This window comes from Hemiscyllium ocellatum, chromosome 19 (genome assembly GCF_020745735.1).
Source record: "Hemiscyllium ocellatum isolate sHemOce1 chromosome 19, sHemOce1.pat.X.cur, whole genome shotgun sequence".
In the NCBI taxonomy this organism is placed as follows: domain Eukaryota; kingdom Metazoa; phylum Chordata; class Chondrichthyes; order Orectolobiformes; family Hemiscylliidae; genus Hemiscyllium; species Hemiscyllium ocellatum.
This window is the reverse complement of record NC_083419.1, coordinates 32,223,139-32,250,109: the sequence shown is the minus strand read 5'-3', so window position 1 is coordinate 32,250,109 and position 26,971 is coordinate 32,223,139. Positions and strand designations below refer to the sequence as shown.

Here is a 26,971-nt window from a genome sequence, read left to right as displayed (position 1 = left end):
CAGTGATATTGGCTGATGAATGAAATGTAAGACAAATCATGAGCAAAATCCCCCTGCTCACGTGAGTAAGCAGACAGGACCTTATTTGAATATCCTATTTGAAAGTCAGTACTTCCAACAGTGTAGCAGTCTCTCTCTTCTGCAGTGAAATGCTAGCCTGTGTGACACGATCAATTCTCTGGACTGCGTCTTGATTAATCACCTCTGACTCAAAGGGAAGAGTGCTATCACTGAGCCAAGGTTCCACAACTAAGCAATAGGAAGTTTCCACTTAAAGCATCTATCTTAAGAGTCACAGGAAATGTAAATGCTGTCAGTATTTGGGACACAATACACACCAGTGAGAATCTCGATGTATAATCAAAAAGGTTTGTTTAAGCATTAGAAACCTGTTCAAGTATTAAAATTCATAAATCATAAGTATCTTTTGTATGTGTAGCACAATGTATTTTGTTTCTACTCCACATGTTGCACATCTAAGGTGTAGTTCTTTATAAAGACTTTCTGTGAATGCACAATTGAATGATGCCTCCTATGAATTTTATTGCTAATGCAATGTCAAGCACATTAACCAATATCTTCAAGTGATCTGCTGATTGAGTCAAACAACATGTTCCTTCCATTTGTAACTTTAGGCAGAATAAGTACCATACTCAACCAAATCCTTGTTGAGATATTTTCTAACCAACCCGCTCAAAGGTGATATTAAACACTATTGGAGCAGGTGGGATTTGAACCCTGGCCTCCTGGTGCAAGGGTAGGGCCCTCCAACCAATCTATTTGAAAAAACCCAAACAAAATTACAGATGTGACTAGCTGAGCAGTTCTGTGTGTGCAAAAAGCAATATCAATAAATAGTTTAAGATCATCATTCATGCTTATAACAGGCTAAATTATATTTGGTCTGGTACCTGCAAATATGAGGAATATGTTTGAGATTTTATCCTTTTTGGAATTATCTGAAGCCTAGAAAGCATTTAGTTTCCCATTTCTTTCTCCATGACTACACCTTTGTTCATGTCCTAGGGATGTGACAGATGATGAAATTTGAGTTGAATAAAAATAGCTAGTCTGATGGTTACTAAGTAAAATAAACCATCTGCTTCAGTATGTTCTTTAGGGATTGAAATCTGTCTTCCTTACCTGGTCTCACCCTCTGTGATTCCAGAGCCACAGCACTAATGGGCAATAATGGATGAGCAATAAATATTGGCTAAGCCAGCAACACCCACATCATTTAAACAAATAAAACAAAAAAAAAATCCTCATTGGTTTTCTGTAACTGAGCCACTTGAATGGTTAGGTTATGTCTGTGGCTCCTTTTAAGTCAGCATTTTTGGTCTGTCTTTAAAACTAGTTTGGTCCATGACAGCCCAAGTACTAAGTCTGACATTAGAATCCAAACATCTATAGTCTTTATTTTATATCATTTGGGCATCATCAATATTCAATTCCAAATTGCCAGGATAAAATCTCAAACATATTCCTCACATTTGCAGGTACCAGACCAAACATTTAACCTTGTTAAATTTTACGTGGAATACTAGCATGTAACACTTCTAATATCCTGAATGATGCACTAGTTTATGTAAAACACACATTGCACCAGAATAAAGACCTTCACCTCAGCACAAAAGCAGCTTCAAGTTATAATTCCCCTCTCCTGGTTAAAAAAAACAATAAAAGGTGCTTCCCCATTTTAACTTGCTCCTTGGAGCAAACAAGCAGAATACCCCACTCATAAGGAAGGAAGCGAGTCCTTCTTGAAACATCCAGATCAGACTCCAGAAGGCTCAGTTCATAATCCTTGGGTTGTGGAGTTGTAAACAGCTTCTAATAAAGCTCTGTACTTCACTCAGTGGAACAACCATTTCATGTGCTAGTGTGTTTATCTGAGCTGAGGATGATGTCAATTCAAGCATTTATACAATGAGTTATCCACTCAGTGAAGCCTCAAGCCTGAACTTGTTAGTTGTCTATTGACCAATGAATCTCTATTGTTAAATAAAAATAGCAAGTGCTGGAAAAGGTCAGCTGATTTGACAACAACTGTGGAGAGAAAAACCGAGTTAGCATTTCAAATTGAATATGGCTTCTGTTGAGATCCAAACTCGAGGTCAGATTTGCAGCATTTGCTTATATTTTAGTGACTTTTTTTCTTAGTAGGGGGTTAGTTTGTCTCTTTGAGTTTATTTTAATTCATGAACAAAAGTCCAAACTAAGGCAATCCTTTATGGCAGAATCAGTTGTAAATGTGATTGTAGAAATGTAAAAATGGATCCTGTATACCAGACACTGCAGAGCAGAACTGGAAATGACACAACCCACCATAACAGACCGGGTCAGATAAAAGGAGGAGTAGTACAACAACACCTCATTGGAAGTCACACTGATGATGTTATCTAGTAGCGTGATGAAACATCTGCATACAATCCAACCAGCTCAGTGGGCAAACTAACAGTTGCATCCACAACCCGAGCTATAAATCTTCGCAAAATCCTTAAATAGTTGTAAATATTGACAGCAAGTGGATCTGTAGCATTTTGTATCACCATTGACGATTGACCAGTTCAGCCTAGTGTGTTAAAGCAACCTGGAAGAGTAAATTTGTCAGTAGGAACTGGAATTTGGTTACACTTGGTTCCATGTAACAATGCAATGCAATGTCCGAGCTGAGAGGCTGGACCAGCCGCTATCTCTGGACGAGCTGACCAAGGCCCTCGAGTCCTTCGATAAGAATAAAACTCCCGGAAGTGACGGCTTACCGGTCGAGCTCTATTCCGCTCTGTGGGACTTGATTGGCCAGGACCTGCTGGAGGTGTATGTCAATATGATTCAGGCGGGTACCATGAGCGAATCCATGAGGAAAAGCATCATCACCCTCATCTATAAGCGGAACGGGGAGAGGGAGGAACTCAAAAATTGGAGATCGATTACACTGTTGAATGCAGATTACAAAATCCAGTCAAAGGTAATCGCCAACCGGGTCAGGTCTGCTCTGGGGTCGGTGATTCACCCTGACCAAACCTGTGCTGTGCCGGGCAGGAAGATCGCTGAGAGTCTCGCACTCCTCAGGGATACAATCGCCTACATGCAGGACAGAGGGTTGGACGCCTGCCTGATCAGCCTGGACCAGGAGAAAGCCTTTGACAGGATATCACACAGGTATATGAGAGATGTTCTCTCCAAAATGGGCTTGGGGGGGAATCTGCAATTGGATCAGACTGCTCTACACCAACATCATCAGTGCAGTCTCAATCAATGGGTGGGAATCAGATAGCTTCCCAGTCAGATCTGGAGTCAGGCAGGGCTGCCGTCTCTCTCCTGCCTTGTTTGTATGCTGCATAGAGCCATTTGCCGAGTCCATCAGGAAGGATGCGAGCCTGAGAGGGGTGACTATTCCTGGCAGCGGGGGCCTGCAGGTTAAGGCCTCCCTGTACATGGATGACGTCTCCGTTTTCTGCTCGGATCCGCTTTTGTGATGCATTTGTGACCAGTTCGAACAGGCCTCAGGGGCCAAGGTAAACCGAGGCAAGAGCGAGGCCATGCTCTTCGGGAACTGGGCCAACCAATCCTCGATCCCCTTCACCATCAGGACCGACCACCTGAAGGTGCTGGGTATTTGGTTCGGGGGGGCTGGGGCGTGCGCCAAGTCTTGGGAGGAGCGTATCAGTAAAGTGAGGCAGAAACTGGGCAGATGGAGGCTACGGTCGCTCTCCATCACGGGAAAAAACCTGGTCATCAGGTGTGAGACACTGTCATTGCTGTTGTATGTGGCACAGGTCTGGCCTATTCCCAGAACCTGCGCCGCTGCAGTCACCTGGGCCATCTTCCAGTTTATATGGAGTTCAAAGATGGACCGGGTCCGAAGGGACTCGCTATACAAAGATCTGGGCAATGGGGGAAAAAATACACCCAATGCCACCCTCATCCTGATGGCCACCTTTGTGTGTGACTGCATCAAGCTGTGCGTGGATCCCCGATACACAAGCACCAAGTGTCACTACGTACTGAGGTTCTACCTGTCCCCGGTGTTGCGAAGGATGGGCCTGGCCTCGCTGCCGCGGAATGCTCAGAGTAGTTGGACCATTCCGTACCACCTGTCCTTCGTGGAGAAATTTTTGAAGAAAAACACCTTTGACGACAAGTCCATCAGGAAGTGGTCAGCACGTAGCATCCTTGAGACCCTTCGGGAAAAGGAGAGGGCGGATCCTGTCGAGTGGTTCCCTGAGCAGACTGTCAAAGCAATTTGGCAGAATGCCTCATCGCCAGAACTTTCCAAAAAGCACCAAGACATGGCTTGGCTGGTGGTGAGAAGGGGTCTACCTATGAGATCATTTATGCACGCCCGGACTCTCAGCCGCAGCGCACGCTGCCCTCGAAGCGGCTGCGGGGGGGAACGAGACTGTCACACACCTCCTTCTGGAATGTGCCTATGCAGAGGAAGTCTGGAGAGGAATGCAGTGGTATTTGTCGAGGTTCGTCCCGAGCAGCGCCGTGACGCGGGACTCCGTGCTCTACGGCCTGTTCCCCGGGACGCACACCGATACGAACATCAACTGCGCCTGGAGGATCATCAACTCGGTGAAGGACGCTCTCTGTGTGGTCCAAAACCTGTTGATCTTCCAGCTGAAGGAGTTGACCCCGACTGAGTGTTGCAGACTGGCATATTCCAAGGCCCAGGACTACGTGTTGAGGGACGCGCTGAAGCTTGGGGCAGCTGCCGCCAAGGCGCGGTGGGGAAAGACCATCGTTTAACATCTGCCTGTCTAAAGAAGAACAGGGGGCCCATGCAGTCATTTGGGCTCTGCTGACGCCTCAGCTCAATATATGGGCGTATGAGCGAAAAATGCACAGACCTGTATGTAATAATGATAATTCCGAGCTGTGTATGTAAATGTTGACATATGTATGGCATTACCTAATGTACAGTCCATCAAATTATTTTATGAATATTTAACGAATAAAGTATATTTTAGAAATTAAAAAAAAGTTGGTTCTTGTTGAATTTGAAGTTATGTATCTTTAGTTCAGTAAACTCCACCCATCTGTACTTAGGTATTCTTCTAAACATGGCTCTGGCCAAGTGACTGTCCCTTCAGGGAGAGAAGGTCCATTCTGTCTCAGACAAACTGATTTTAAATGGCAGGTCAATCAGTGGTGTTGAGGCTTTTATACATAGTGATAGATTTCTATGCAATATGTATTCAGGATGACCAACAAAAGAAAATTAGTTAAAGTGAAGACGCAAAAACAACACTAGAATGGAAATCTGTGTTATTGATTCCAACCAAAAGTTGTACTCATTGCTTTATTACTGGTGATATTATTCAATTCATTTCATCATAAATAAAACTTCTTTTCATTGTATATGAATGTCATGATGAAGTCCAGCAATTGTTGGCCTTCCCAAATTACCCTTCAGAACATAATGGCAAACTACCTTCTTGAATCACTACCATTCATGTGGTGTAGGTAGCCAACAATGCTCTTAGGGATGGAGTTAGGGATGGAGTTACAGTGAAGAAATGATGATATAGTTCCTAGTCAGGAGAGTGTGCGACTTGTAAGAAAATTTGCAGGTGATGGTCATTCAATATATCTGGCGCACTTGTCCTATCGGTTGTTGAGGTCATGGGTGAAAAAGGTGCTATCAGAGAAGGATTGAGGAGTTGTTGCAGTGTATCTAATGCATTGACGCACAAATGCACTGTACCTTGATGGTGGAGGAACTAAAGCTTTAAGATGGTGAATGGGATATTGTTAAAGTGAGCTATATTGTCCTGGATGATGTCAACCTTCTTCAATATTGTGGGGGCTACATTCATCTAGGAAGTATTCCTTCACATTCCTAATTCCTGTCTTATAGATGGAGGAAAGGATTTGGAGAATCAAGAGTAAGATAGCAATCCTTCACCAATCCCCCAGTAGAATTCCCAACCTCTGGCCTGTTCTTCTGGCTTCAATATTTCTAATGCTGGCCCACTTCACCAACTGGTCAACGATAACTCCCATGATAATAAGGGAGGGGGAGTTAGCAATGGTCATGTTATTGAATGTCAAGGTAATGGTTTCCTTCTCCCATGCTGGAGATGGCCACTGCCAGGCACTAATGTGACACAGATGTTATTTGACTATTATCAACCTGAGCACTAATAGGTCTTCCAGTATGCAAACATGTACTGCTCCAGTATCAGAAGAGGCAGACATTGTACTGAACACTGTGTAATCAGCAGCAACCATCCCAAAGTTTGACCTTATAATGGATGGTAGATCCTTGATGAAGTAGCTGCAAGTGCTTCAATCTAGCACTCTGCCATGACCAACTCATGCCACAATATCCTGGATCTGGGATGATTGAGCTTCAACAACCACAACTACCTTTCATTGTTCTTGGAATGATTAAACCAAAAAAGAGTTAGCCCCAATTACCAATGACTTCAATTTTGCTGCGGTTTTTTGATGCCACTGACAGTCACAGCAGTAATTTACATTTCCCCCACAGAGATGCAATACTGCACTGATATAAGACATCTCACCAAATCAGTCACATGCAGTTTCACATAATAATGACTGATTATGAATTAAGAGATCATATTGATGCTGAAGGTTAGAACGTGTCCTACTGTTTCTACAATGATGGGCAAAGAGAAAATGAATCAATAGGGAAATGTGTAATAATTGGTACAATTATCTAAATTTCCATAACCTGTCAAGAATAAAATTATTAAAGAACTAATGCATTATCAAGTGGCAAAAAAAAACTTTATGTATCACTTTTACTCCATAATAAGAATATTCAGAGAAGGAACATAGTCTATTTCATAAAATGCAAACATTACAATGTTGCTATGACAATTTTATCAACAAAGCAAGCAAATTACTTTAGAACAATTAAATGCTGTGGGGTGTAATTCTTGGGAGATTCCTAGGTATGACAAAAATCCTTAAAATGTGCAAGAATCATGAAACAACAGGAAAATTATTAACTGTTTTCTACTGCTTTATCAAGAAGAGTGAAACCACAAATATGAAATGAGTAGTTTAAACAAGCTTGTTCGTGCTTGTAATACCTCCACTGTTTGATTTCCAAACATCAGTTTTAAACACTGCAGGTGACAGTAAACCACGTGAAACTACAACAAAATTAATTTTCTATGGTTTGTGTTACATGCTGACAGTCTCAATATATAATTAAATATTTCCTCCATTATTTCTCCTTTCTAAAAGTGACTATATTTTGAAACTCAGCCAAGTGGCCTGTTGCCTTTTCTGACTTCAGGAAAACAATAGTGTGCATTGACAATATCACTTGTGCCCTTGGGCAGCCCATACATATGCAGTTACACATAGCTCATTTCTCTTACACAAGTCTAGCAAGCGTTTTTTTTTCGCCTGCTTTCAAGTGAGGCTCAATTTCAGCGCCAGTTGTGATGCATAGAATCTCTACAGCGCAAAACATGGCAGGTTGCATCTAACAGCATAGTCCTTCATTCCTTTAGTTCATAACAAGCAAGATACTGACCATATTCGACTGAATGTGCTTCCAAAACTGACAACATAGTGTCCAACAATGATTCTGCAAATGGATAGCATTTCCTCGATAATCCTGAGTGTCCTATGAATTAGAATCCAATTTGAGATTGTCTGTTGGGCTCACTGTGTGGTGCATTTGCATGGCCTGGAGCCCATAAAAATTGTCAAACTTGTAAAGATGTGTTACTTACATGGGTTGAAGCTTTCAAACATGTGAACCAGGACTGAGAGTACAGAAAGTTAGATATGAATCCTCAGTGGGAACATGCCCATCAATTTTACTATCTTTTGCCTCCTTTATCAAGTCATGCTTCTGAAGGCCTTTTTTCAACTGGGATTATGTTCTAAACTATAACAGGTTCTCTCAAATAACAGTCATCCTTTCTCTAAACTGTTCCCTTCTCCTGCAGGGAAAAAAAAACTTTCATAGATATCTACAGGATGGCAGCATCCCATAATGTTTACATATTAATATTCCTTTGCAAAAGTATTGTGAGTACACTGCTCATAGTGTACTTTCAGGCATTGCATCCTTTTAAGGAGTTCTGTCAATTTTCTGCAGACTAATTAATACTGATTCCTAAAACATAAGGTTTCGTCAGACTGACAAAATATTCTACCATTGTGCAACAGCCTTTGAGTCACTGGAAATACAAGAGTGTAGCAATAAGATTCACAAACTTAAGATAGCACATTTTCATGCTTATTTTCTCTCTGCTGCTGAAATCATTGACCTGTTTCCACATTTCAAGTTTTACTTTTGAAAATACTACTGTTCCCTAATAGTTTGCTATGAAATGGGTTCTTAAAATCTTTATATGCAGCACCTATTGATTTTTGTTTTGTATATTGCCATTTTATTACCCAGAGAAAAATGCATGGTTTTACATTGCATGCTTGTTTTACATTTCAACAATTTTTATTTCCAATGTGATTGATAGAAATGAGACTATGAAAACTAAATGAAGTGCATAATGGTGGTCAATTCACTGCAATGTCTGTCGTATAGTCTCTTGGAATCGGCAGCAAAACAGACTCTTCAATCCAACTGGACTTCCCAATATGACCCAGTTCCTTTTGCCAATATTTAGCCCATGCCCCTCCAAACCATTCTTATTCATATATCAATCCAGATGCCTTTCATATGTTGTATTTGTATCCATCTCCATCACTTCCTCTGGCAGCTCATTCCACAGATGCACCATCCACTGCGTAAAAAGGTTACCCTGCAGATCCTTTTTAAATCTTTCCCCTCTCACCTGAAACCTATGCCCTCTAGTTGTGGATTCTCCCACCCTAGGAAGATGACCTTGGCTGTTCACCCTATCCATGCCCCTCATTATTTTATAAACCTCTATAAGGTTACCCCTCAGCCTCAGAAGCTCCAGGGAAAAAAGCCCCAGTCTATTCAACCTTTCTCTATAACTCAAACCCTTTTGTCCCAGCCGTATCCTTGTAAATATATTCTGCACCTTCTCATGTTTAACATTCTTCCTATAGAAGGGCAACCAAAATTGCATGCAGTATTCTAAATGTGGCCTCACCAATGTCATGGATGGCCAAAAGATGATGTCCTAACTCCTCTAGCCAATGTTCTGACCAATGAAGTCAAACGTGCCAAATGACTTCATGATCCTGTCTATTTGTATTTCCACTTTTGAGGTACTGTGCACCTACACTCCTAGGTCTCTTTGTTTGGCAACATTCCCCAAGGCCCTGCCATTAACTTTACAATATCTACAAACTTTCAATTCAGTTTCTTAAACATAAGCTTTACAAATCCGTGTTAACACTGATTAGTTAGTACCTTTCAAAACATTCATCATTTCAACCCATATTATGTACTGGGGTCTGACTTTATACTGAGGTTACTCTAGTAAGCCAATAGAATTTATCTGGGAAAGATTGAAGTAAGCCGAGAGTGCCAGCTCCAAGCTACCCAATGCCAGCTGTGGTATTTGCACTCAGTTGTAGCTGTGTGTAATAAGACACCAAACAGCAAGTGTATGACATTCCATATCCTTCCTATCTGATGTCCAGAGTTACAATGGGAGCAAGAAGATTTTAAAATTAAAGACTCCATTGCCTAGTGCGATCAAGCAAGAGACTCATTGCAGGAAGCAACAGGGCAGGATTTAAAATAAATGTTTTGTCAATTATTTTTATACCTTCCATAAGCCCAACTGACAATGTACAATTAGGAAATGCCACCAGAAGGGGATACAGCTACATGAAACACACAGCAGCAGAAAGACAGCCCATTCATTCAAATACAGGAAGCTGTCCAAAGTTAAGGTCCAGACATTGAAAATTTATCACTATTATGACAAAAATCAACATTCCTAGCAATGAATTTACCCAGAATGAATATGAAGCTATAATTGTATCAATATTCTGGCTTACATCTGGCTTTAAAATAAAATGCTTGTCACCTTGGCATGTTTTACATTTTGCAGACTTCTTTTATAGTTTGTTTCGCTGTTGCCTATTTTCAAATAGCTTCCTATATATGGAGTTTTATTGATAAAGATAACTAAATTGCTACATACAATATTGTAAAATTGGTTTAGTGCACTTTGGAAAAACGTTTATATGGATCACTATTATAAGAAATGATAAATTATCTGTTATAACGAATTATTTGACTGGTTATAACATATACAGAACAAATTCTGTGCATTCAAAAGCAAACTGCAACCAATACATCTGGAACAGCTGGAGCTGCAGGCAATATGAGAAATTGAGAAATTGCAATGTAAAGCTGCATCTGATTATGATAAAGCAAACTGTGAATACTGGAGACCTGAAGTAAAAGTAGAGCATGCTGGAGAAACCTAGCAGCTCAGGCAGCATCTGTGGACAGATAAGATTCAAAGAAGTCCTATCAGACGTAAAACGTTGACTCCATTTGTTGTTCTGTGCATTCTGCCAATCCTGCTCGGTTTCTCCAAAACTTTTCAGTTTTTATTTTTAATCTCTTCCTTCATTGAAAACTATATTACTTAGTATTTTATGTTTATCTTTTAGGAGTGTCGAAAAGAAACAAGCATCTGTTTGATGAACTTTGCAATACGTTCTATCAAGTTGAAGCTGAGTTGAAACTTATACACCACTATATTTGGTGTATAAGGAATGTCTTGCATCACAACAGGTCAGTTCCTGCCGCTAAACAAACGCTAATTTTACTCCAGAATTCCAAATTGCTGACTGATGCAGAGATTAATAGTGTAGATTCTATTTGTTATGTATATATAAATGAAACATGTCTGGACAGTTATTTTTTGCTTAAAATACAGATCTCTCAACAATTCACCCTTTACTGCCTCACTGATGTCTGCTTTGACAAGAAAACTATCATCCAGCCAAAGTTTGCACATTGCCTGCAGCTGCAGCTGTTCCAGATGTATTGGTTGCAGTTTGTTTTTGAATGCACAGAATTAGTTCTGTATATGTTATAACCAGTCAAATAATTCATTGTAACACATAATTTATCATTTATTTTGCAAAACTATAATCTTATTAATGTATACTAAACAAATGCAGCTACAAACTATCAAAGCATTTTTCCCACAGTGCAAAAATATGTGGCAGGACATTCTAGTGTTTCCTGCCCTGAAAACTGGGGATTTTCTTGTAACTTTTAATTTTTTCCACACATTTCTACGTATATTAATTAGGAAAACAACTGCAGGAAAATGGGTGCAACAAGGATTTCAACCTATCACAGGAAGTGTTTATAATAGGAACTCCCTGTTTCGATTACATCATTGTCCTTCAAAAATACAATGGAAACAATTTAGTTTTCAAAACATTCATCAACCAATGTGCTGATTTTAGCATCAGGTACATTGTCTAATTGATCACACACAAAGTAAAAGTGTAAGGAACCTTTTTAAGTGTAGTGTAATTACTTAAAGTTCCTCTTTTATAATGGCTACCAATTGCAATTACTATCAAATAACAATTACATCAAAAGGTTATTTTTCTCAATATTAATCACCAAGTGGTTTAAAAACTTGGTTTCATAGAAAATAGTGGCTTTCAAAGTTTTTGTCATACTTTCATTATTTTGTTAAAAGTGAAAAAATGATTATGTCTATCCAGAAAAAAGTGACACTCTAAATAAATTATAATTATACTAAGAGGTCAGTCAGAGAAGTAACAATGCAAAATAACTCTTTTTTTAAAAGCCAATATATCACAATGTAGGTTTTATAGATGATCTCATGAACATATCTATAGAATTGCTTTGGGAAGAATTGCTTCCAAAGTTTATAATAACTAAATCCCACTGTGAGGATTATTTGCAAGATGCTCAAAACTCTCTGTTGATTCACAAAGGGTCCAGTCTTGTTCATTTTATGAGTTGACTTCTTGACCTGCTGACATACGGGCCATGCTCTCTCTGCAAAGAATTCAACATTCAACTACAAGAAGGTGCACAGTCTTCAAAAGAATGTCAAAAAACTGAAGTCATGTTATTGAGGTCTTTGTTAATAGTCATTGATCAACACAGTTATGGATAATTGGCAAAAATAACAAGTTTATTCTTTCACGAGATGAAGCAGGAGAATTTCATCACTCTCTGGCCTTAATTATTATAAATGATGGTTAGATACTGAGACGTGAGTTATCTCTGTTCTGCAATTATAACCATTCTGTGTTACTAGTGGCTTCAGGTTCTTGGAAGTTGGTAATTCTGTAAGAATTGCACTGTAATTGATCACAGGAAGTTGGATGGGTTTTTTTGTTGGATATAATAATTTCATGGCATTTATTTGGCACAGATATTATGATAGTTGTCCAGATCCTATTACAGGATGACATGAGCTATTTCCTTTTAAGAAATTGTGAATGGTGCTGAACTCCTGACTTTACAACAGGGAGAAGGCTATTAATTAGAATACTAGTTGTGTTGTGACCAAAGCTAATGATTGAATATAAGTAATGAGATAGGTTTTCATTATGAATAGCATGGAGACCAAAAGGGTATTATTTCACAATAAAGCATCCACATCTGGTACAGGATGACTATCATCAGAAGGGCAGGTTTGCTAGCATTTGTCAACTCTGGGGACAACAAAGAAACATGGTCAGAGTCTGGCTGGATCATCTCATTTTTATAAAGTTGAGAGGACTGCGGATATCAGCAGTTATTTCATTTGACTGGCAATGAGGTAGGTAATGAAGGGATTATCATCAAACTAATCCAGTACAGTTAGCCAGTTGTAAGTAACATGGCAAAGACTCAAGTTTCATCCCTGACCCTGCTCTTTCAGCAGAAAACCAGTAGGGAGCCTTACCAGCTTGGGCAACACAAGAGCACATGGAGTATCATTATGCTTTTTGCCAATGGTTTGTAATGATTTCCCATCCAGATAGCTGGTAGTACTGTACAGAGTGAATGGACTAGGTGACTTACAGTTCACCAAACTAACCCAAAGTTTAAGAAGAGGAATGTCTGCCCGTATCTGAAAGAGATTGGAATTCAAATTTGAGTAAGCAATGATACTACCATCTCTGAAAATCTTTTCTGCACTTTGTAAGTTTTGTACAAAGTATGGTCTTCTCATAGAGCAGTATAAATGTAATGTGAATCCCCTTGATTTGTATTCTATTCCAGCAGAATTGAACTCCAGTATTGTTCTGTATGGGGATGGAGTGGGTAAAAGGCATTGAAGTGTTCAATCAGCCAGGACCATTTGAGTAATAGGACAGGCCTTTCCTGTTCCCATAGTCTGAGAATACCACCCCTTCAGGTCATATATTTGACTTGGAACGATGTCACTATCTCTTCATTGTCAGTGTCCTAGAACTCCTGCAGTGCTGTGGGTATATGTTGATCACACAGTCCACAATGGTTCAGGACCATAGCTAACCATCACCTTCTCAAGGCGAATAAATGTCTTTTGTGGCAACAGCACTAAAGTATCAATGTCATTTCCAGTATAAACATCAGGACCCCAATCGCAACCCTATGCAAGTAAATAGAGGACTGACATTTGTTCTGAAATGAGCATCTTTTGGATCTGGCATCTGCAGAAGGAATGTCTATTCTTTATCCAGAAGTGCTCTTACACATAACTGAACATTTTTTTCCCATCAGCAAATCACCCCTGGTATTTGTTTTCCATTTGTTAACCACCACCGATAAAGTGCCCAGGTTTTCCAATTGAATAAATTATGTGCAAAGCCAGTTAAGAGCAGTGCAAACCATCAAAGGTAAGGGGGAGGAGGAGGGGGCTAAATCACTGGCACCCCATAAGGCTGTGTACTCAGCCCCTTACTATACTGGGACTAGACTGTGTGGCCAAATTTCATGCTATATCCATCCTCAAGCTCGCTGATGATACCTCTGTTGTAGACCAGATCTCAAATAATGATGAGACAGAATGCATCATTAGGAAAGAGGTACAGTGCTTGGTTTCATGATGTAAATCTCTTCCTCAACATCAGCAAAATGATAGAACTGGTCATTTACTTCAGAAAGCAAAGTGCATGGCATGCCCCTATCTACATCAAAGGAGGTGAGCTGGAGATAGTCGAAAGTTTCAAGTTCCTAGGAGTGATGATGACCAACAATCTATCTTGGACTACCCGTGTTGATGCTGTGATCAAGAAAACACAACAACGTCTCTTCCCCCTCAGGTAATTCTGTAAAGACTCTTATCAATTTTTACAGTTGCACCATAGAAAACATTCTATCTGGATACATTATGGCTTGGTATGACAACTGCCCTGCCCAGGACCATAAGAAACTACAGAAAGTTGTGAACATAGTCCATCATGCAAGATAACCTTCCATCCATTGACTCCATCTATACCTCTCACTGCCTAGAGAAGGCGGCAACATAATCAAAGACCCCTCCACCCCGGTTATAACCTCTTCCAACTTCCTTCGAGCGGCAGAAGATACAAAAGCTTAAACACACATACCAACAGATTAAAGAACAGCTTCTTCCTCACTGTTATTAGACTTCTGAATGGACCTCTCGAATTTTTAATTTAATGTTAATCGTGCTCTTTATGCACCTAGTTTGCATCTATAGCATTGTACTCCTCACTCTATTCTATTATGCTTATGCACTTTGGTGTGATTTGCCTGTACTGTACACAGAACAAAACGTTTCACTGTAACTAGATAAATTTGACAATAATAAATCAAATCAAAATCAAAATGGAGATGTAAGGGGGAATAAAGCAACCCCTGCAATGCCCATCTTTCTCTAAAGGTATCAAGAGTACTGTTGGAGACTGTGCACTCCCTCTCCAAGGATACCTGGACACAAATGTAGCTGCAAGAGAGGAGCAGACTGTCAGCAGAAACTACCCTCGGGAATGTCTGGACCTACTTATAGCCAACTTGGCCAGAGCCAGGTCCATAAGTAGGTGCTCCGACTTGCCCATACCCCGCTGTGCCAGATGCTCAAACATCATGAGCGTCGGGCTGAAGTGCAACCAAAAACAGAAAAGGATTTCCAAAGATATTAAAATGGAGGTGCCATCACGCACAATATACATGATTCACGGAAGAAGAAATGTCTATCCAGTGGGAAACAATGTGTTGAACTTGTTCACGTTGGTCTGAGTCCCTGAATAAAGCTTTCCAATTGAGGTGGCTATTCGCGGAAAGATATAGAGACTGAAGACTGGCATTGTTCCCATTTTACTCGAGAATTTGCTGATTCCCATGACTGTCCCTCCGCCCACCCTGATCTCTCAGGGATGCCAGTGGACGAATAGTTTGAAGGGAGTTCTAAGGCTGTTTGATGGAGGCCGTGATAAACTCGCCTGGTTAGGCTTAGTGAGAGGAGCGCCCCAGCGGGCGTGGCTCAGCGAGAGCCGCAAGGTCCCGGGGAGAGCAGCAGCGAGAGCTGGGAACAAGGAAGGGAAGTCGAATCGGAAGGTGGGGAGGAGAAAGGGAATTTTTAAAAAAAACACACAAATGGGTAAGGAAACGGGGACAATGGAGAGCGCGGTGAAGTTTGAGGATGACGAATTTTTAAAACCGATCAGAGTGCTTCCTGACCGGGAAGGAACACCGCCCGAGGAGAGGGTGCACCACCAGCGAGACCCCTACGGGATAAATACTCATGTGAAGGTGAGAGCTGGGCCAGGGGGAAACACCCCAGTACAGTCCCGGAGCGAGCTTCAACTGTGTGCTGCTCACCTGTCCGAATAGCAGCTTGTTTGGGATGGAGGGAGGGGTTGTTGTTTACTTATTGCATGTGTCTCCATAACGCGATAGGGGAAAGTGAGCGGTGCTGGGACTGAGTTCAAAGCAACAATCTATCAGCGACGGGTTGTGGACACAAGAAATATATGATAAAGCGCCTCTCAGTCGCATCCCCTTTCCGCGTGGTATGTGCATCCGACATTAAGTACAGTGTTGGAACAAATTAATACGTTCATGAGGGTGCGCTGATCTCCCTGCTGCACGATTAAGGGGTTCGGGTGCAAATGGCTCGCGTTTTGTGTGTTAAAACCCAGGCTGACTGATGCACTGCCCACTCCTGTCTCTCTCTCTGCCCAGGTTTGTTTCGAAGATGTGATCGCAGAACCTGCTGCCACGCAAAGTTTCGACGGAGTCTGGATTTGCAGCCACGTCTCGTTCGAGTTCACTAAGTTCGTGCTGTACAAAGTGCTCACTCTGGTTCTCGCCATCCCCCTCGCCTTCGTCATTGGCATTCTCTTCGCAATCCTAAGTTACATCCACATTTGGTAAGCAAGCCTTTTTTTCCCTCAGTCCAGTCAGCTCTGCAGCTTCTCTGCACCAGTTATTAACTAGATCCACTATTCTGTATATTATGTATATATACACACACACATATATGGGATAAGAAAAGGTCTCATCCTCAAGATGAAGTCTTGTCTTGTACTAATACACATTAAGAGATTTGGTTTGCTTATGCAAAATAAATATTCAATTGCTGAAAATGTGTTGCTGGAAAAGCGCAGCAGGTCAGGCAGCACCCAAGGAGCAGGAGATTCGACGTTTCGGGCATAAGCCCTTATTCAGGAATCATTCCTGAAGAAGGGCTTATGGCCGAAACATCGAATCTCCTGCTCCTTGGATGCTGCCTGACCTGCTGTGCTTTTCCAGCAACACATTTTCAGCTCTGATCTCCAGCATTTGCAGACCTCACTTTCTCCTTTAAATATTCAATTGGTCAGCTTTATCTAAAACTGAGAACGCTTTAAGTTTGAGCTTTTTGTTGGCAATCTCACAAAGTCACCATGGTCTTACCGGACCATAGAGCTGCTGTCCCAGAAAGAGACGGCTGGTGGGGGTTTAATGCGAGGGTTACTACACCTCACACAAGGGAGACATTGATAAGGAGAACCCTTCATGTTAACCTCAGCAAGTGTGGGAATGGAACCCATGCTTTTGGCATCACTCCACATCATAAACCAGCCTTCCAGCCAACCAAACTCATAGCCTGCAAGTAGAAGTGGGTGTAAATCACCAAAAATAATCAGGGTCTAAGAAAAGCTCTGAACTCACTCTTTCCTCATCCTTTTAGCTGTTACCCACTGTAAGGTCACAACAACAAAAAACAGCTGGAAAAACTCAGCAGGTCAGGCAGCAACTGAAGAGGGAAAAAATGTTAACCTTTCTGAGTAATAATCTTTTATGAGACCTGAGGAGAAATAGAAATGTAAAAACCAGTGGAAGGAGGAGGGGGTAGATGAGGAAGGGAGATTAAATGACAACAGATTTCATATTGCAACAGCCAAAAGGAGTGGAAATGGACATGGTGAAGGTCATGTCCAAATGAGGTGTCAATTGCTACATAAAACTAGACTGAATGCAACACAAAAAGAGAGATTATCCGTAACACCAAAATGGTCCCTGAGTCTACACAAACACAGCCCATGACATCAGCTGGTGGTGACTGGCTGCTGAAAGCACCGCTGATAAAACCATGCCAGGATGTGTCCGTCCATATACCACTGATGTCTTCATGCTGGGGATGAAACAGCCCAGGAGGCTGGGAACTGAGACTCCTCAGTTGGTCTTCTTTCACTGTGCTCAAACCCCCACTTCCACCCCAACCCACTGCACTACCTGGAGTGGGGAGGCTGTGTCCAAGGGCCAAGGCTTCTTGGATTCCTCTTCACAGAATCTTGCTCTCTGTACTATCTAGAGATGGAGTTTGCAGCAGGGGCAGATGAGAAAGGGAGAAACAAGACAAAGACCAACCCAGCAAAACAAGAAGAAAGCCAAGTTGGAGAGAACAAGTTGGAAACAGAAGTTGATCTAATGCTGTTTTCCGAAGGCTGTGGAGTGCCAAACCAAAACATTGAGTGATGATCCTCAAGTTTAAATTTTCATGGCCAGTACATAGTAGCTCTGTGGCAAGATTAATGGTTATTTAATGTGTAAATGCAACAATCTCATGATACTTCGAGGGTGGTTGAGGTTGAAATGTCATTTCCATGAGGCTAATGGTAACTTGTCGTTATCACAAGTTGTTGAAATGCTTGCATATATATCATAACGCCACCACTAAACTCTTCATTATTTTGACGGCAAATTCTCGGCTGACACACTTCTGTTATGAAAATTCAAGTTTCAACTTATTCAACGATCGGTCAGTCATATCAGCAGGTAGATGGAGCTCGGGTGTAAATCAGCTGTAAAATAATTGACCATTAGAAGAGCTTGAATGGGGCTGAAGGGCTCTTGCCTGTTTTTATGTTCACATAGTTCCAAGCATAAATCGGATATGAATTGATGTTAATGAGGGAGGTCATATTGAATCAGAAAAGAAAATTCAATAAGAAAGTAACTATCGATGACATTAAGAGAATCAAAAAGGTCATACAAGAAGAGACAAACAACTCTTGATCTTAAATACAGCATAGTCATGCATCAATTCAAAAGGAATTCGGGAGAAATGTCTCTATAGAGAGATTGTTTCAAATCTGGAACTTGCTGCCATATGACTAGGCAAGTTGAATAGCAGAGATACTTTTAAGAGGAAGCTGAATTAACATAAAACGTGAAGGGAATGTAGGACATGTTGTTAGGTTTAGATGAAATATGGAGGGAGAAAGCTGGTGTGAATCATAAACACAACACTCCAGCAAATTGTATTGCTTTTTGTGCTGTAACTTTTGTGCAATTAACAACAAATTGCTAAATAACTGCAATCAGGGCAGTTTTTCAGCTTTTACTGTGACCAATGTTTGTGCCATCAAATAGAGTGAAATTACCAGAAGGTACAGAGTGGACCCTAATGAGGATTTGAAAAAAGTGCTGGAAGTGTTGTCACTAATTTTCATAAACGTTACTAAAGTTGTTCCAACGCCTGAAAATATGCTCATAATTTTCAAAGAGTCTCTGATCGAATGTGTGGGCAGGAAATTCATTTTTGCAAATTTTATGGCAAGAGATGTGATGGACTGACAGACTTACAGGCTTTTACAAACTTAGATACACACATAGTATTAAGATCAAAAGTAGGCCATTCGCCCCATCGAGCCTGTTCTATCATTCATTAAAATCATGGCTGATCTGTTAGTGTTTCAAATTCTATACCAAGCCACACCCTGTTCCTCTAAACTTAAGTGAAAATAAGTCCACTCTGTCTTATAAGGAGAGAATAGATAATCTAATATATGTCCTCCAAAATTTAGATCATGTATACGTTTGTAGCCAGCATGCTTTTGTTACTGTCTGCAATATGTTAGAAATTCAAGGGTAAGGCCTCAAACGTGATGAAAGGCCAATCTCATAATAATGAATTAATAAATGTTGATTTCAAATTTTACAAACTTATTTTAAAGAGAATTAATATTTACTGGTAATTTTAATGTATTAAAAATAGTTAACATAGCCACGTCTGTTTTATTCCATGTTTACATTTTATCATTGTGAAAGAACATTTGAATGTTATGAAAGGACGAAGAGTGGCAAACTGAATTGCATAAAAATGAGAAAATACTGAAGTCACAAAGGGCAGTCAATTTGTCAAAGAGCAAGTTTAAGGTTTTGGTTGGGATTCCTCATCAGCTTAGGCACAGTGATGAAGAAGAAGTCCTTTTACAGGATTGACTAAAATAAATAGGGAGGAGAAAGCAACAGGTTGTTATCCAGAGTTTAAGTGTGCCTATTCCTGTAGATGTTGGGACACTTCCACTTATGGGAATGCAGCATGACATTTCTGTTCTTAGTTGATTTTATAATATTTCAAAATAACTAGCAACAAATTAGTTAGCAACAACTCCTTTAAAAGGGACACTGCAATTATCCTGGCCACAGGTCAGAACCCCAAAATGCTCTGAACATATTTTTTACATGGAATTACATGATGTGCTTTTTAAAAAAGGGCTGAAATAGTCAAAAATGGCTGCAGATGTAAATTAAGTGGCCAACTGGAAAGAGAGAACCACAAAATTTCATATTCTGGATTACTGGTGCTGGAAGAGCACAGCAGTTCAGGCAGCAGCCGAGGAGTAGTAAAATTGACGTTTCGGGCAAAAGCCCTTCATCAGGAATACCCGAAACATCAATTTTACTGCTCCTCGGATGCTGCCTGAACTGCTGTGCTCTTCCAGCACCACTAATCCAGAATCTGGTTTCCAGCATCTGCAGTCATTGTTTTTACCTACAAAATTTCATATGTCTAGATGTGATCGGAATTACAAACCTCAAAGGAGAGGAAGAAGAAGCAAGTCACAACCAAATTAGATTGTGATCTCTTGTGACGACAAAAATAATGAAGGACTAATTTTTTTAATTCAACCGCAATCCTCCCTCTGAACATAATGCCCCAAACTGAAAACACATTTGTGTTTGTTTTTTTTTTCCCTTTACAAGACCCTGTTTCTACTCCACTGGAGTATGCCAGTGGAACTAAACATTTTCCCGTGTACCAGTCCAGGTTTGAGGGCTGGTGTACTGTGAAGGTCACAGTCAACAAAGTAGCCCCTAGGTACCCTATGTCACAGGTAAAGGAAGACCCTGTCAGACTCTCAGTGCTGCAAGCCAGAAAAATGGAAAAAAGAACCACAAAAGGATTCTCTCTCTCACCCCAAATGATGGAATTCAATCACACTCAAAGGAATCAGAACTATAGAATCAAGACCAAACTGTAAAATTTAAGCTGAGGTAACTGACTGTGTAACTATCAATATCAACACTAATGTTAACCACCATTGCAACATTTGCAACAGCCAGTTGCCTACGCCTTACAAACAATTCAGAGATTGATCAATATATCTGTTTTTTCTTAACTTTTATCTTTTTGGATCCATCTCTTATTTCTAATTTGTATTTATGTGTATTGTATTGCTAATTGTTTTTGTTTAGTAATTAATAAACTCACTCTTTCTTAAGTCAGGAAAACCTGGTTACATTGGGTTATTTGAAAACATTAAAAACTTGGCTCTGGGAGAAACGTATGCACTAGGGAAGGAATACTTTTTATATTAACCTTGTTGCAACAAATTGAGGGGGTTCTGGAACCATAATGAATTAGGAAAACATAATTAATTAGGGAACCTCACCCTGGGTCAGGACATAACACAAAATTAAAATAAAGGAACCTTACAAAGCTAAAGCAAAATAGCATTCCTGAGGCTAATGATGCACTCCAGTGCCCCATGTACCCACCAGCTGCTAAAGGCTCAAAAATCAACGGACACCATATGTTTCAACATCAAGGACATCTAAACACAGATGTAACCACAAAGGAGAAGCAGGTAGTTGTGTCCAGCAACTCTTTCCATGACCCACTGCCTGGAATATTGATGGTCACCTTTGGCCAGGCCCAGCAAGACCAGACACACAAGGAGGTCTTTTAACTTGACACCCACCAAAAAGACACAGACACACAAACACACACAGGGTGACCAAATATTAGGACTGTCAGACTGCAATTCAATGAAAATTTCAGGATCAACTTTCTTAACCAGTTTTTTATATATACACACGGTGTCACAGTGGCACAGTGGTTAGTACTGCTGCCTCACAGCGCCAGGAACCTGGGTTCAATTCCCACATCAGGCAACTGTTTGTGTGGAGTTTGCACATTCTCCCTGTGTCTGCTTGGATTTGCTCCGGTTTCCTCCCACAGTCCAAAAATGTGCAGGTTACGTGAATTGCCATACTAAATTGCCCGTAGTGTTAGGTGAGGGGTAAATGTAGGCGAATGGGTCTGGTGGGTTGCTCTTTGGAGGGTTGGTGTGGGCTTGTTGGGCCGAAGGGCCTGTTTCCACACTGTAAGCAATCTAACCTAGAACCTACACACATAATTAACAGAAGTAAAATATATTTTTAAAAGGCAAAGCCTGTCTGTTCCTGGCATATACTAATGGCTGCATGTAAGTTGTGGTTCAGTTGCTAGGCCCAAGGACCTGGGTTCAAGTCCCATTATAGGGCTTGAGTGCATTCAACCATGGCTGTCACTCCAGTGACTCATTGAGGAAACACTGCACTGTTAGAAGCCCCACCTTTTGGATTTAACATTAAACCAAGTCCCCATTGTCTGTTCAGTCAGATGTAAGTGATCCCATGCATTATTTCAAGGAAGAACAGGGGCACTAATCACAGGGTCCTACCAATACTGTTCCTTCGTCAATATTACAGAAAGGTTTGGTCACATTCACAATTGTGAAGCTGACACGAGAAAAGCAAAAAAGAATTGTTTGATGTAGGAAATTGTAGCAGTTCTCTGTGGATTGGTAATGCATAGCTTGAAATGCTGAGTTTTCCATTTGTTGACATCTATCATTATGAATCTGTAAAATGATTGTGAGTAATAGAGTCTCTGTTTTAACTGCAGGTTTCTTATGCCCATTGTGAAGACATTTATGGTTATCCTGCCCTCCTGTAAAACCATCTGGAAAACGATCATGGACATGTTTGTTTCTCCTCTGTATCAGAGCATTGGACGCTGCTTCTCTGCCATCAATTTACGCTTCACTCGAGCTTAAGAAAATAAGAAAAAGATGATTGGTAATCAAAGAGGACAACCTCTTACACAAAAGGATTTCTTCCAGATGTTAAAAAAAGACTAACATTAGCTATTCTTCTATTTTTCATTCCAAATACACTTCAAAACGCTTGACATCTTTTTTTAAAAGTATAATACGCACTTTTACAAATAGTTTATTTAGAAACATGCATACTATGTAAGTTAAATTTTCTATTATGCACCAGGATGCACATTTTCTCTGGTAATAATTAAGGAAGGTTTTACAAAGATATTGCTGTGCAATAATTACATTTTGTATTATATATCAAGAAATGCTCATATGCCCTCAATATGGTTTTGTTAAAGCAAAGTCTGATCATTTAAAAAGAAACAACGAAACAACTCTAAACTTTTTGAGGTTTGTAAATAGATTTTTCAGTAATTATTCTGTCAGTTGAAGATGTTGCAGGGCAAAGCTAGATAAATATTATTTTTACAATGGCTTCAGGCCCAACAATAACTGTTGAGGCTGTATTATTTGCAAAATTAACAAGATTTGCATAATAATCAATCATAAAAAATCTTATGGTACATAATATATTTTCAAAATACTTCCCTAGACTTAACCAATATGATGAAGGACTTGTGTAGTTTGTATACTTAACTCACTAGCCTGGTGCGTTGCTTATCTATTAGGAGAAAGTGAGGACTGCAGATGCTGGAAATCAGAGCTGAGAAATGTGTTGCTGGAAAAGCGCAGTAGGTCAGGCAGCATCCAAGGAGCAGGAGAATTGACGTTTCGGGCATAAGTTCTTCTTCAGGAATGAGGAGGGTGTGCCAAGCAGGCTAAGATAAAAGGTAGGGAGGAGGAACTTGGGGGAGGGCGTTGGGAATGCGATGGATGGAAGTAGGTTAAGGTGAGGGTGATAGGCCGGAGAGGGGGTGGGGGCGGAGAGGTCAGGAAGAAGATTGCAGGTCAAGAAGGCGGTGCTGAGTCCGAGGGTTGGGACTGAGATAAGGTGGGGGGGAGGGGAAATGAGGAAGCTGGAGAAATCTGCAGAAGTCCCTCCTCCCTACCTTTTATCTGAGCCTGCTTGGCACACCCTCCTCATTCCTGAAGAAGGGCTTATGCCCAAAGCATTGATTCTCCTGCTCCTTGGATGCTGCCTGATCTGCTGTGCTTTTCCAGCAACACATTTTTCAGCGTTGCTTACCTATCCATGTTATAGATATGTGCTTAATGATTGCATTTATATCAAATGAGCTACATTAGTTTTCCATCCCTTGGTACATTAAGTTTAAAATCTTTGCCTTCATCTTCAAGTGAAAATTATTACTTTCACCTTTAAATCCTTCCAAAGCCTGCCCCTACTTTATTCCACCTTCATTGAGTTTTAGATTTCCTCATTCATTCTTTAATCTTCAATTATCTTTTTGTCCATTGCTATCCTCTTGCTCAACTAGTGGGAGCTGAACTATCAGACACCACCATTCTATTTAATGGATAAACTTCCCTGGAACATCTGCCTGTACTCATTATACATTTCAAACACTTCTTAAAATCCAGTCACTGCTCCTAATGTCTTCCTTGATGATTTGTCATTCTTCACTTATTTAGTCCCATTTTCTAGTTTTTCTCTGTAAATTACATTCGTTATTTTTTAATGAAGAATAATAATCTGGTTCAGGATCTTTGGCCTGTTTTCATTGGAATTTAGATAAAGAAGAATGATCTTAGTGAAAAATAAGAGATTCTGAGGGGGGTTAATGGATAGACACTGACAGGATGTTTGTCCTCAGGGAATCTAAAACTAGGAACTACAGTTTGAAAATAAGTGGTCTCCTATTTAAGGTACGGATGAGGCTGAATTTCCTCCCTCCGAAGGTCATTAGCTTTTCCACAGAGCAGTGGAGTCTCGGTAATTGAATGTACTCAAAGCTGAACTAGGCAGATCTTTATTTGACAAGGGAGTTAATGCTTCTGGATGCTAACAGAAAAATGGAGTTAAGGACACAATCAGATTGGACATGATCTTATTGATTAATAAAGCTAATTTGAGGGGCCCAGTAATGTACTTCCACTCCTATTTCCTCATGTTCTTATTTTTAGTTATTATTTATGTGTTTGAATATCCAAAAGTAATAATTTTAATTAACAGAATGGGAATCAAAATAATTTCATCTGTTTCTGCTTAAATGATTAGAATTACTTTAATTTCACTATATCAAGTGGATGTGATTCTTTAAAATCAGAATACATATGCACACTTCTTTGTTATAATGCTGTATATTGTAACTTTATATACCAATATTGTGCTACTGTAACACCAATTAATGATGATGAAATGTTGATAATCTTTAAGATGTTGTATTTTCAGCACTTGAAAAGATTATGCACTGCACTTATGTAATGGATTCTATACAAATCTATCTAATGTTTATGCATCAGCGGAGCATCTATGTTGGTGCTTTAAAAGATTGACCTCTGTGCAGATATTGTACCTGGTTCAGATTTATTTTGAGGTATCATTACAAAGTTACAAATTTAAAACAGTTGGGTAGTGTCATACTTTAACATTTATTTTCCTGACATGATTTGGTCTGATATTAGTTTGAAACCAGAATCGGTTTTAACAGAAGGATAATAAATTTTTCTAAATGCAACATTTCTTATGTGCCCTGCACAATTACTGAGTACGTTTGTTTTTAAATTCACTCACTCCGACTTCTCTGGGTAAAAGCATCATCCACGGTTTATTGTCATGACAAACCGAGAAGTATAGATTTTGTTCTATGCTGGGTTAACTGATTACAGAATGGCAAGAATTGAAGTACCACAATTCAGTCAATGGACCTTTGGCTGTGGAAAGATCACTACAAACCACCAAAAAGAAACTTGCAGACAGAACTGTAAAGTCAACTTGTGGGAAAAGCCACTAGCTAGCAACTAAAATTGTCATGTTGAGTGAAAACTTTAAATGTAGCTTTGCTAAATCGCATGGCAATCTTAAATTTAAATGTAACTTGCTCTGCTAACATAGAGAACCCAGCTCCTGCTGAGATATTGCACTCTGCTTAATGTGACATCATGTCTGTCATGATTTATATTAACAGCCACTACCTTCAATGCTGATACAAACCTTAATGCATGAAGTATTTTTATAATCTTAATACTGAAGCCTCAATACTAATTGTAACCTCAAGCCTAACTAAGTTATTATTTATATATACGTTCAGTATATAATCTGTATACCAGATCTTAAAGCTTGATTTCTAAATCTTTATGTTGAGCTGAATTGAATATTTTATACACCATAGATATCTGAGCTGGATTGCATGCACAAAGAAAAGAAAAGGACTTATAAATTACAGACTAGTACAGCACAGAAGAGGGCTGTTCGAAACATCAGTTAGCATTGTTTTTCAAAAGAACCAATCCAGTTTGCAGAACTCATCTATTCTTTCCTCATAGGACTGCAATTTTTCTCTCTCCTTCAATTGTTTGTACAGTTCCTCATTGAAGACCACTAGTGAATTTGTTTCCAGTCTGATTTGCCAAATTCTGATTATTCCAATTCCTCATGACTCATTGCACAAACATGGATTTTCTTAATTGTTTTAAAGCAATCACCTGAAATCAGTACTCCCTGGTGTCAAATTTTGGAATTTTATTTTCTCTCTCTATTTACTTTGAACAATGCATGATCTGAAATACCTTGATCGCAACTCAAGTAAACCTTCTCTACTCTATCACTCTAGTTTCTTTATTCCATCTAAATGACTGCAATCCATCATCCCTTGCAACCATTCTAGTAAATCTCTGCATCCTCTCTGAAGATTTGACTAACCTCTTTAAGAGGAGCGCCTAGAATTTAATACAAGATTCTATTTGGGATTGAATTAGTGTTTTATGTTGGTTTCGAATCACTGCCTAGATGTGGTATTCTATACTTCTAGTCATGAAACCCAGCCCTGCTTGGGTATAATACTTCCCATAACTTTACCACTTCACAAGCCCTTTAGTGCTTTTGATTGTTAGTCAATGTTGCAATGTATGAAACAGGATGAATAACAAATACCTATAAATTGCAATGTGATAGGGGTCAGAGAATTGGCTTAGTGATTTTCTTTGGGAAGAAATGCTATCTGGAGCACCAAGGAAGCTGTGCTACACCCCATTGAATAATGTCATAGGTCTTTTAGTTCAGGAATGAGAGAACAAGACCTTGGTTTGACATCTGATCCAAAAGGTGCGACCACCAACTGGGAAGAAGACTCCATTAGGACTGAGATTAAGCACTGGAGGAGAATTCAGAGATGAGAGAGGTGATTTCAAAAATGGATTTAAACACAATTTTTTTTACTTTGAGGTGTTTGTGGACTGGTAGCTGATGTAAGTTAATAATAATGGGCTTTGGCATGGGATTGGATATAAGCATCATAGATTTAAATGAGCTGAAGATTATAAAGGGCAGATAAAGGGCAACTGGCCAAAGAAGCATTAGAATAGC

General features: G+C 39.9%; 1 protein-coding gene and 1 long non-coding RNA gene across 3 annotated transcripts in view; one reads left to right on the top strand and one right to left on the bottom strand.

The window, feature by feature from the left end:
* The first annotated feature begins 15,306 nt into the window (after nt 1-15,306).
* On the top strand, nt 15,307-25,011 carry cav2 (caveolin 2). Its single transcript, XM_060839805.1, has 3 exons — nt 15,307-15,637; nt 16,070-16,257; nt 22,329-25,011. The coding sequence occupies exons 1-3, from the start codon at nt 15,482-15,484 to the stop codon at nt 22,477-22,479; spliced, it is 495 nt and encodes a 164-aa protein (XP_060695788.1). The 5' UTR covers nt 15,307-15,481; the 3' UTR covers nt 22,480-25,011.
* The window catches only part of LOC132824926 (uncharacterized), a 10,885-nt gene continuing 5,356 nt past the window's right edge, over nt 21,443-26,971 (bottom strand). For both annotated transcript variants that reach the window (XR_009645726.1, XR_009645725.1), the window contains one exon: nt 21,443-22,474. This is a non-coding gene — a long non-coding RNA (uncharacterized LOC132824926). The remainder of the gene's footprint in view (nt 22,475-26,971) is intronic.

Coding starts and splice junctions, on each gene's coding strand:
- cav2 (XM_060839805.1), top strand. CDS start 15,482: ATGGGTAAGGAAACGGGGACAATGGAGAGCGCGGTGAAGTTTGAGGAT. Junction 15,638..16,069: donor GGATAAATACTCATGTGAAG/GTGAGAGCTGGG, acceptor CTCTCTGCCCAG/GTTTGTTTCGAAGATGTGAT. Junction 16,258..22,328: donor CTAAGTTACATCCACATTTG/GTAAGCAAGCCT, acceptor TTTTAACTGCAG/GTTTCTTATGCCCATTGTGA.